This window comes from Ylistrum balloti, unplaced genomic scaffold, assembly GCF_031769215.1.
Source record: "Ylistrum balloti isolate Yb309-2 unplaced genomic scaffold, AGI_CSIRO_Ybal_v1 Utg370280, whole genome shotgun sequence".
NCBI lineage: Eukaryota > Metazoa > Mollusca > Bivalvia > Pectinida > Pectinidae > Ylistrum > Ylistrum balloti.
The window spans coordinates 1,040,817-1,052,917 of NW_026782215.1; the positions used below are offsets into that span (position 1 = coordinate 1,040,817).

Consider the following 12,101-nt stretch of genomic DNA (forward strand, 5'->3'; position numbering starts at 1 on the left):
TGTTTTCCTTATCTATAAACTCAAGTCATTTATATTGCTGAGAATTTGTGTTTTGCTTTTTTCAAAAAGGCATAACTCGCTGATCATATTTGATTTACCACGACTAACAATTTATAAAATTGTTTATCAAATAATCTACTAATAATAAGGGTGTTTCAGCTACTCATCAGAAAATCGATACATGGCGGTAACTGTTAACGCTCTCTGTCGACATCTTGGTAACCTTTGTGGCATTTCGTACATTGCTGACTATATTCGATCACTTCCGGTTGAGAAAAAAACACGTCGAAAGTACCAGCGAGAATGGCTGATGTAACGAATCTGTTCAAGGCGACGATTAAAACAGTAAAATCAAGGAACAAGGTTCTGGGCGATTTTGCAAATGGAGGAAAGAAAAACAATTCGTCTAATTCCATCTTCCCTGCGTCGAAACAGAAAGGAGATTTCGAACAAAAAGCGAAGGAAATGGTAAATGTGTTGCTCTGTTACCGTTACCGAGCCCAATAAAGAATAAATGACACTGCGAGTGCACTAGCAGTTTGATTGTTATATTCGGAAATATCACCCTTTGTTTGAGTGCAAACTTATTTTGTTTTATTCTATGATTTACTCACACTGCACATTTACATTCTATACCATTGATCGGAACAAATGTCCAAATTATAGAAATGGTAGGCCTGTCGATAGGTTAGAATTACTTTTACCATCCCAATTAATGAGATTCAATGCTCAGCTGCAGTGGCACATATATCTTGATAAAAAATAGCAGGGATTGCATATATATCTAACCATATACCAAATACCATTTCCTGCTTTCTAGTACACACATTCCTTCTATTAACATGAGACAAATATTCACCTTGAACATTTGGAGGATATTAAACGGCGAGATACACAACAGTCATCGCTTTAACACCAGTTGTTAAATCGGCCGTCTAACGACCTCTTACATGTATGTTTAAGAGTACATAACCACTGTACTGTGTATGTAATCATCAGTGTGTTTATTTGTGGAAATGTTCTTCAGGTTGGAAATTAATATGTACAAATAAAAGTTTTTACAACACAACCGGTACAAGATTTAAGTATTATGTTTAAATGACTACACAGTCACCTTCATCAGACATATGACAATTCTGAAGCATACTTGAAATACTGTAAGAGAGGGTAAGGAATCAATTTTTGGCAGTATGATAATCCTAGGTACATCAAAGTTGAAAAGAGAGTGACGAGATGGTAAACACTGTAGTCAATTTGGCTATGCTTTGTTTAACACTTGGTCATAGTTGCCGCCCCCAACCCCTGCCTCCCATTCTTCTGTTTTAAGAACTTTTGTTTTAATGGTAACTATGTTTGTTTATACATATTTTGGTATTGAAACAATTTTAAATACCAAAAAAATGCAATGAAATTTGTTGTCATTGTTTGTTTGGTTGGTTTAATGCAATTTAAATTTCTGTTGAGTAGACTGATGTGTTTTTTTTCCTTATTAGGTGTCCAATATAACTAGACTGAGAGATTTTCTGCTCGAACACAGGAAAGAGTATGTAAATGCAGGCAGGTGAGTTATACTTAAATCACATATTGACATATAGAGTAAAGCATATCAATAAATATCATTCACCCATGGGTAAGATTGGGTCTTTGAACCAGAGGGAGATTATTTAGTTTAACTCTTTTGAATTTTCCTTAATATCTTAGAAGTAAAGTTTGAGTTCCCATATAATAAGGGAAAAAGTGAATACATGTATCACACATAGATAAATGTTAATTTAATGGCACAACATTTCACTATAAAATAGATGTTAATCTGCAATAAGCCCAACTTCTTACTTAGTTCTAAGTGAGAAGTTACATGTTGTCCCACAGGAAACATACTGCAGAAAAAGACAACTTTCATGTACCTGTAGAAGAATAAGATCTGATGATCTGATTCTGTTGTACATGTATTGGTATCAACTACTATAGTGTGTCTAAATATTCTGTTGTTTCCAATGTAGTACCACAACAGTACTGTCAACTTGCAGTAGGACACTACTGTTGAATGTCTTCACAAAGTAAATAGTTCAGTCAAAGAACAGTTACAAAGATGATTGATATATGATCAAAGAGATTCTGAAATATATGAGATATAGTTGTGCAAAAATGTGAAAACAGAATCTCGAATGTACCAGGATTTAGTTTAGTGAAATACTGGCATTGAAATATTTAGTATGAGGAAAATAAAGAACTTCGATCTAGGCAGTAACTAGTATATCAAGATAACAAATGAAATGAGTAATGTCAGTTGATAATGTTGGTTCATAGTTGAACTGTATTTCAGCCACGTGACTATGGAAGCATCCAGAATGACAGATGCTGAGAGAGATCAGATCGATTCAGATGCTCAGGATATCATCAAAACATGTAGGGAAACCATCATGAAACTGAAAACTGAATGTAAGTGTATAGGTTTTGATGGTACTTATTCCTCACACACTGTAATACATCTATATGGGCGAAACTCATTTATTCTATCAGAAAATAAGCACAACCACAGCCTCAGAAAGACGACGACGATGACCACGATGACGACGACGACAACAACCATGACCACGACCACGACGACTATTATTATTATTATTATTATTATTATTATTATTGACTGTTAAAATCATTTGTGGGCCATCATCTCTCAAACTGCTTGTTGTCTGTCCTTAAATAAATCTTGTTTTTGCAATTGAATGGCTCTTTTTGAGTTTTTTGAAAGTTCCCCTGGTTACCTGTTGTGTCTAACCAATTTTGAAATTGAAAGAAAAACCAAAATGGCCAACTTGTACCAGTCTTAGATTGAAAGTTAAGATTGCTATCGCTATTTCTTGAAAAGATTTTTTTTACCAGAATCTATTCTTAATAAACTGTTCCTCAAAATATCTTTACAGCTGAAGTTCAGAAGGTCCACCCACAAGTGAAAGATCATCGAGATGGAGTTATTCGACTGATAGAGGAATATCTAAAAGGTGACATATTTGACTGTTGCTCTTGCAGTGTATATACATAGCAGCCAAACCTCAAATTCTGGAATCTTTAACAGACTTTGAATGGGACATGATTTTATCATTCTACATGACATTTATGGAATTGGATTTTTTTAATGCTACATATGATATTCAACATTTATCTCTATAACAAATTCAAGTATAATTTTTAACAGATTTTAATATCAAACAATGTTATTTTAATGTATTGATAAGCATAGAAAGAAGGTGTACTCTTTGTGGATTTATTTAACTGTACATGTGGTTGGAATTTGTTCCAAATTCCTGTGCCCTACCAACTGATTTACTTTCTCCTTCCTTTCTACAAACCACAATTGTTTTTTTCAAGTGTAAAATGGTAACTACATGTAATGTTTTAGAATCTGTCCACCTAAATTTTCCATGTAAAAAAGTACACAGAAACTACAAATGCCACTCTTTACCCCTTCTCCATACACTGTATAACTCCTAAAATGTTTAGAAAGTCATATAGTCATATTTTCAAAGCATGTTTTTTTTCCCTTTAAAACATCCTAAATCATATCAAGGTCAACTCTGTCTGCTATGTAGCCGAAACACAACTAGAAAATACAAATTGATAATCATGAAGAGCGTATAATGTACAGCTAGAGCCTGTTTGTTACAAACCAAATAACTTTAATGGTTGGCTTTAATGTGTTTTAATTTTATCTTTATAGTTGTGTGCAAAATTTATAGTGAACAGAAAGCTGTGCGTGTAAAACGAGTTGTTGATAGGAAACGCATGTAAGTAGATATTTTATGATCTGATTGGTTCTCAGAATTTCTTGATATTTTCTTAAGATTTTACAAACAAGCAACTCTGATTAACTTCACCAATGAGTGGATTTCCATGAATTTTTATTGGTTTCAACCCTGATCTATTACATAAATGGCCTGTTTTGTCCTGTCACATAGCCTTGCATAGATATGCTAAGACACTTGTAATAATGCTGCTGTGACATCCTATCTTTTTGGTGTCACATAATTGTCACGGTAGCGAGAAACACACTGTGAACATCAAAATAAATTTGTTTAATAAGGAAATAAATTAATGAATTCTTACTACATTTTTAAAAAGAAAAACAGGTTATATGATAAATATCTTATACTTGTGCTATTGTGATATGGACTTTATTAAACTCATTAAACAATTTGTTATGTCACTCACCTAAATATTCTTTATGAAAAATATTCTGATTTTGTGTAATAAGTTGCTTATTTCATACTGATAATCATGGTCCTCAATATTTCTTTTTGGAATAACCATGATTTTTCTGTACATGTATAATATCATAAGGTTGATATTATAAATCCCACCATCACACCTTACAGTGATTATTTCATATTTTGTTGGACATATGAATCTGAATGAAGTCAAGAACTCCAGTTGAATATTATTAGAAATTAACCTTATATGCTCTGTGATCAGACTTCTGTAATATACAGAAAACAGGTAATGTTCAATCAGATTCTCCTTTGTTTCAGTTCTAAATTGGAGCCAGAAAGAAAGAAGAGAAAAGAACTTCTTGATGCAAAAGAGGCAAAAGAAAGGAAAACAGAAAATAACATGGACAGTATGTAATTCATCAACTACACAAAGTTTTGGATTGTTTTTCTTATCTAAACTAGAATTTGTAATTGGTGCCTGCCCTTTTCCTTCCTACCTGCTTTGTAAAGTAAATTTCCTTGATTTCAAATATTCATACAAAGAAACATTCAGTTAAACATTTTGAAAACTGATTCCTTGTAATTGCATATTTTGGCTTTATGTTGCAATATTACAATTTCTTTATTACTTGTCTTGCTTTATAATGAAGCCTAGACCGAGACTTTTTGGAAATTTGTTTTAATTGGTATAGTCCTTTGCTGCTACTACCATATTGACAGATATGCAAGCTGGTGTTATTTTTTCCATACCATTGTTTTTATTTTAAAAAAACCAACAATTTTCAATAATCATCATTCACTGAACACATTCCCATACTATTGATTACAGTATCCAAATAAGAAAATAGGTGATGCTGTTTATAGCCATCTCAGATGTTGTTTGAATCTACATTACAGTTGTGGAATCAGAAAAGTCCTCAAGGAGTTCTCTTCCACCTGAGAATCCAATGTTTGATGATGATGATAGTGATATTTCACCAGAGGATGCTCAGATGGTAGGAACCTTGTTCTACAATGTAGAGTTACTTCTCTTTGTACTGCTTGGCTTAACTAGATATATCATGGAGAATTTAGTTTTGACATAGAATGTTAACAAATAGTGAAGATAAGATAGTAGGGATCAGTTTGATCCAAAGACATTTAGAAAAATAAATAGATCGATAAACAATAACAAATAACCTCAACAGAAGTAAACTTGTCAATGAGTTTTGTATAAGTTGTAACAGGCAAATATTGTGAGAAAAAAAAGCATTGGAGATATTATTTTTCTATGAGAAGGGACTGCTTTATACAATTTTGGTGACATCTCAGTTAGACTTTATTGGAGGAAATTTGTTGTAAGGTAATCACATTAAATGTAAATATATTTACTTATCTTGTTATTTGTTACAGTTTGAGAGAGAGAACCAGACACTGTTTGATGAAATGAACAGTCTGGCTCAGGAAGTTAGGTAAGTTTTTTGTCTTTTATATGGTTATCTTTGTATTCTGGTATTGTGTCGTTATACCACCAAAAAAACGACAGCCCATATATATTTTTCCAAAGTTGTTCATTGTTTGAAATTTCTGGATTTCAAGTCAATTCACTTTAAGCCTTGATTACTTTTGATTAAGTATTCTAAGTATGGATATACTAAATTCTGTGGTTAAGAGGTTTGTATAAAATTTAGGAATCTCCTCGGATGTTTTATATTTTTTACTTTGCATTATTTTAACATATTTGTTGTGATGGGACAAAGAAACTTTTCTGATATGTAGATCTGATGTACCATATCTTTGATTGAATTTAGCACTTTTTTCAAGTTCTCTTGAAGGAATATTAATTTATTATGTTATATCTACAGTCATATTGAAGGTCAGGTTGTGGAGATAGCACGTCTTCAGGAGATATTCACAGAAAAAGTCTTAGAACAGGTAAGACTTAAAGTCATTATCTACATATAAAAATATATGATATTTGCCCTATTTTGAATTACAGATATGGTATTGTATGTAAAATGCTATTGGTGATCTCACATATCGGTAAGTGAAAATAAGTGTAGTTGTATCGAACCTCACTTAATGATGAAATTAAAACATATCAATGAATATATTCTGCAACGGTGGCATTTATCCATCTGTACATTGTAAGAGTTATTGCCCTTTTATTTTTGGTTCTTGTCAGGATTCCATTTTCATCAGGTTTAAACTTCATTTTCGAAACTTGGACAGCTTTGTAACCAGGATATTGTTTTCCTGTGCAATATTTTGATCTCATGACCTTTTTGGGAGGGTTTTGTCCCTTTTTCTTTAAAATTGTTCTGTGATTGTGGTCTAAGTTGGTGTGTCAATAAGAAATTCTTCATATGGCTATTTCTTAAAAATACAAGATGGATCTTTCTCAAATTCCAAGTGCAGAAGCCCCTTGCTCAGTATTTATGCCCTTTTTATTTCAGACTGATCAGAAAAAAACAGAATGGCTGATAAGTGGCAATCTTGGATTTTAAAAATCTCTTTTTCTTGAGAAATGTATGGGTCTTTCTCAAATTTTTTTAGGTGCCCCTTGGTCCCTAGTTGTGCCCGTTGAATTGTGAGACAGATATGAAAAACAAAATTGCTGACATCTACATATGTAGTTTAGCATTAATCCTGATCTGAAATCTGCTTACTCATTTTCCAATTGATTTCATTTTGAAACTCAGCAGACTTATATGATGGTGGTAGAATGACAGAATGGAAGGATTTAAATGTTAACAATCAAAAACAAATTAACGAGTTTTGTATTTGCTTCCACAGGAATGTAACAAGACATGTCTTTAAACAGATAAATTACCCAAAGCTCAATGCAGTATTTGTTACATGGCACAAACCTTGATTGGATTAGATTAGGCTTGCCCTTTAAAAAATGAAAATTTTGATATGAGAATTCTATGTTTTGAATTTGTATGGTACTGGAATGAGGTCCATGTTCCTAACTACTTAATTGTAGAAGGGTAGTAGTCCACTCTTACACAGGTATATTGATAATCAAATAACATTAAGATAGACTTTTAATAGTGTCTGTTGGTAAATTAAAGCCACAATATATGCATCATTTAGCAAATTTACATGATTCAGAAAATTTCTGAGAAAACTTCCAGTTAATAATTATGCATTGTAAGATGAAAACGAACACTCTGAGGGAATATAAAAACAAATGAAAATTAATGAAAGTGGGTCCAACTGGAAACACAAACAGAAGGCCGTTACACAAAAACCGCACAGGTGTAGTAGATGTGTTTCCAGGTAAAATGTGATGTGGCATGATTTTCTGACTACTGTTTGGCAAATTGTAAATAGAGGCATGTTTTATTGTAAATGAATATCAACAGCTTTTATATCAGTTTCAACACATGTTATAGTCTAGAGTATTTCTGAGATTATTTGAATTTTTGCTCTATAAATATCAATAGGTTACATTTTATCTTCGGTATTTTGGTGAATGGTGCATATTTTGGGACTTTAAATCTTATATCTACAAGGTATTTAATCAACTATCACTTTTCATTAAATTGATTTTACTTTTGAAAATATATTTCATTCTATCTGAAGGACAAAGATATTGACAGAATAGCGGAGAACGTTGTTGGTGCTACAGAAAATATCAAGGATGGAAATGAAGAAATTAGAGAGGTAAATAAGTTCTTATATATTTGGTGATAATAGGCAAAACTCATCATCAGTCTGAAGTGAGGATCAAAAATACCTATAACTAAGTCAGAGATGGGTTCACCCACAAAGAGGTCAAAGGGCAGGAGCTATAAGGGTTCAGTGAGTGCAAAGCACCTTTTTCAATTCTTAAAAGCATTGTTTGTAATTGTCATGGTTTAAACTTGGTTGTAATTATCAGCTATTTGTGATGATCAGTTAAGTGACTCATTTTTATATTGTTCACTTGTTAAGTGAAAGTAATCCCTGGAGTATTGAGGTTGATTTTCACTGGGAATGAACAAGGAAAGCCTTAATGTTCTGTTAAGCAAACTGTCATGACAAATTTTATGATGAGTTTGGCTTTTTACTTGTTAACTTGATTTAAAAGGATTTTAAGCATAGTATACTCCATATTTTACTTGCATCAAGGGAGCAAATCTATTTTATTGAGGTGTTCCCAAATGACACCAACTTTTAAATACATGTAGCATTTAAGTGCTTATCTTGTCATTTCTGAACAAAACATTATCCACCAATACAGCTTAATGTGTGACCTATTTTTGCATTAATCATTAAATTAAATCATTGAATGAAGACATAATGACGAAATGGAGTCCCATCTAAAACTTAAAAGATCTACGCCACATTAACAGATTGGCATTGCAAGAATTCATCCTTGCTTCACAATTTTTTTAATAGCTGTGACAAAGTAATCTTTAATTCAATATACTGAAGCATCCCCATTTATCTTGACTGCAAATAGTGATCTAATGAAGGAGCTGATATGTTTTTTTAAAAGTTACTATTAATTACGGTGTTGGTTTGTCTCAAACTTGCTTTATTCTCCTTTCAAAGTTGATTTTTTCTTAATGCATTATACATGCTGTTTGTGTGACAAAATATAGCTGACTTCTTTTTCTTTCAACAATCATTAAAGATTGATACTGTAACTGAGTTAGGTTTAAGGAATACTTCATTTCCCAATCTTACCTCTTCAGAGATATTCAAGAATATATGATTTCGCAAACACTGATCTAGAAATGACATTAAATTCTTTAAATCCTTTTTTTTCTATTTACAGGCTATAAAGAATAGTGCTGGATTACGTGTGTGGATTTTATTTTTCTTCCTGGTATTACCACTCTCCTTACTCTTCTTACATTGGTACAATGATTAAGTGTCATCATAAATATTGATTATGAAAATACATTTCTGTGTATCAAAGCTGCTTTGTGAGATGAATGTTACTTGAATTGCTATTTTCTATTACTTGTAATTAAAAAGTGATTGCTATTGATTGTTCGAACAATTAGGATGGGTTAGATAGAAATCTGCATGATTCTAGTAGAACAGCCAGACAGATTGAATTGCTTAAGAATCAAGTGCAACTGTTAAATAATTTATATCTCCTCCTTCTAAACCAAAGATTTATCTTTTGTTTTTTCCTGTCTGAGAAATTCATTTGATTTTAGATTTTTATTTTTTTTTTAAATATAGTTGATTAAAACAAATAAAAAATATTCATGCACAAACAATTTAAGATTAAATGAATGTGCAAGGAAGGTCATCCTAATTTTTTCCTGTTTTAATGTTTAGATTCAAATGATTTAAATGAGAATGTCCCTGCCAACAGGTACTACATGGTTATGTATTATGCTGAATATACATTGTAGTGTAAGATAAAGTGCTTAATTTTGTTCCAACTTGTGATGTTTTGTGGCTTTAGAAATACTGCACAAAGTAAATTCAATCCGTAAGACTTCAGATACAAAATAGAATCTACGAAACATACACTTTAAATAATGTCATAGCTTATACTAGGATCAAACTAATTTTGAACATTTCATATAGGCAATAATACTATTCTGTAAAAATCTAATGTTAGCAGGTTTTATTATATGAAACAGAACTCTTCATTGATGCACAGCTATCATGGATAATCAGTAAAGAAGAATACCTGTTACACAGGGAGCCATTTATATGAATATGCATTATAGATTTTGTAGTAAATGACACACTTTACCTTTTGTAAAATACAGATCAGTTGTCATTGTCTCAATTTAAGGTATCGTCACCATATAGTGGGATATTTCCATGGGGATGATATTTTTGCTTTTTCACAGTACATTAATATAATTGCAAAAATTTAATCCATGAAACAATGAGACACATGTGTATTGGAGATCCTTTTACATACAGATCAGGAAATTTTAATTTGTTAAAATTTAATTAAAGGGTTTCAAAAAACCTTGACCCATTAAAATTACTAGCTGAACAATTGTACATGAGCCAGTCAATGCCCTATCTTAATTACCAGTGTAGACTGTAGGTTTTGATTGTGGTAGGTATGCATGGATGATTTGTTTGTTAGTTGATAAAAACATTTTATATACAGACACCTACACAGAAATTGTTATGGGTGTAATGATCTTAGAATGACAGTCTTTTACTAAAGTGAAATTTCATACCTGATAAAGGTTCAATCTGTATAGCATTGCCAAGTACCTACCGGTATGTTCTTTATTTAGTACCTACATTTATTTTATTTTTTATGTATTTGTCATAATTCATTTTCTAATTTTCCATCAACACAATGTACAAAAGGCAACAGAGATGACTCATACACATTATCTTACCACATATGCCTACATACCCAATGTCAGATATGCATAATTACAAGCGAGCACACATATACACTTGTTTGTATATGGTATCAATGTCCACACTTCCAAATAACTGCCTCCTCCTACACACACTTCCACATGTAATGAATAATATGCATGCATTAGTTTATATATTTATACAAATGGTACTCTCACATATCTGTACACATAATTTCTAATATTTATCTATGTATTTCATACCCATGTACACAAACCTAACCATACACCAGAAAAAGAAAACATTGGACATTCAATCATGTACACATGTTTGTACTTTAATTAATTACATTTGTAATGCTGTGTCTCACACAGCAAGGTACAACATATATCCACCTTCATACTGATGAGTTACATAATAGCAATGGAAAAAACAGACATTCTTCCCTGTATGTATATATGTATATGTAAACACTAATCAAACACATGCAAAAAACACAGTCAATATTTGTTCAATACTTTCAAATCCACTTACATGGTACATTTCATAGATACATCTATATGCATAGCATTTGACATAACAAGACATTCTGTTATATGTACTGCATACAGGTTTAGAAATGATGTACTTAGTAAATCAGTCACATGAGAAAAGACAAACTGAAAAAAAGGGAATTTTTAGGATTTTTTTCATTCTGAGTAGACCAGGGCCAGGTACTATGTAGATTGTAATGATTTTATGTGAGAAAGTAATTGAAAGATATGTAGGGAATGAAAAAGGGGAAAAAATAGAAAAGTGAGAAGAAAGCTAAGAAAGATTGGGGATGAGAGAGAGCACTTATAATATTGATCAAGAACCTTATTATACACAGTTATGTCCCTTTATCAGTATTTTTGTAGGAGGTAGGAGTATGGATTGTTTATATGGTTCTTAGCAGATTTTGAATCCATGTTTATTTATCATTCAAAGGGGTTTACAGCATGCAGCATTTCTATATCAGTTGAAAAACTTTGAAACAGAATTCAATTATCATGTTTGTAAATGTGCAATATTTCATGCTTAAAAATAAAAAAAATAAGAAAATGCAAATGATTTAAAAATTTTTTATCTGTGTGTCAATTTATCAAGCTTATACATATCATCTGTAGGCATATAGGAGTTTTCACTATAATAGTAAATGTGTTGTGGCTGCTGTTTGGTCAGTGGTAAAATAGAGAAATATAAACACAGTGATTCACTTCAGTATTAACTGATAGCTAAATTGAATATCCAAGGTGACTTCAAATAAAGATTCATTAAATAATTTCATAGTCTAGAAATTTTTATCAAAAGTTGAATGGAAATTAAAACATCAGCAATTAAAGTGACAAATTCCAATATTGTCCTTTCTTATGTCCATGTTGATTTTTATGACTATTAAAAAAGATTTGCTTATATTGTGGGCTAATCTGTCTTCCATTTTTGTCTTTTACATGGATTTGATCTGCATACTTTCAATGTGATCCAAAGCAGGCAGTTCAGTAAGTGAGAATACTGAAATTTGAGTGACTGACCAAAGAGAACTAAAGACAATTAAGTTCTACTTAAGGAAGCAATATAAAAGAAATGAGAATACTGACATTTTAA

General features: G+C 31.6%; 1 protein-coding gene across 1 annotated transcript; it reads left to right on the plus strand.

Moving 5' to 3' along the window:
• Positions 1 to 303: 303 nt before the first annotated feature.
• Positions 304 to 11,838, plus strand: LOC132552785 (syntaxin-18-like). The gene is made up of 11 exons (XM_060216978.1): positions 304 to 468; positions 1,494 to 1,561; positions 2,324 to 2,439; positions 2,922 to 2,999; positions 3,716 to 3,782; positions 4,524 to 4,612; positions 5,103 to 5,200; positions 5,598 to 5,656; positions 6,050 to 6,119; positions 7,776 to 7,856; positions 8,956 to 11,838. Exons 1-11 carry the CDS (start codon positions 304 to 306, stop codon positions 9,049 to 9,051), a joined length of 987 nt encoding a protein of 328 aa, XP_060072961.1. The 3' UTR covers positions 9,052 to 11,838.
• The last annotated feature ends 263 nt before the right edge of the window (positions 11,839 to 12,101 follow it).

Coding starts and splice junctions, on each gene's coding strand:
- LOC132552785 (XM_060216978.1), top strand. CDS start 304: ATGGCTGATGTAACGAATCTGTTCAAGGCGACGATTAAAACAGTAAAA. Junction 3,783..4,523: donor GTTGTTGATAGGAAACGCAT/GTAAGTAGATAT, acceptor CCTTTGTTTCAG/TTCTAAATTGGAGCCAGAAA. Junction 4,613..5,102: donor AACAGAAAATAACATGGACA/GTATGTAATTCA, acceptor TCTACATTACAG/TTGTGGAATCAGAAAAGTCC.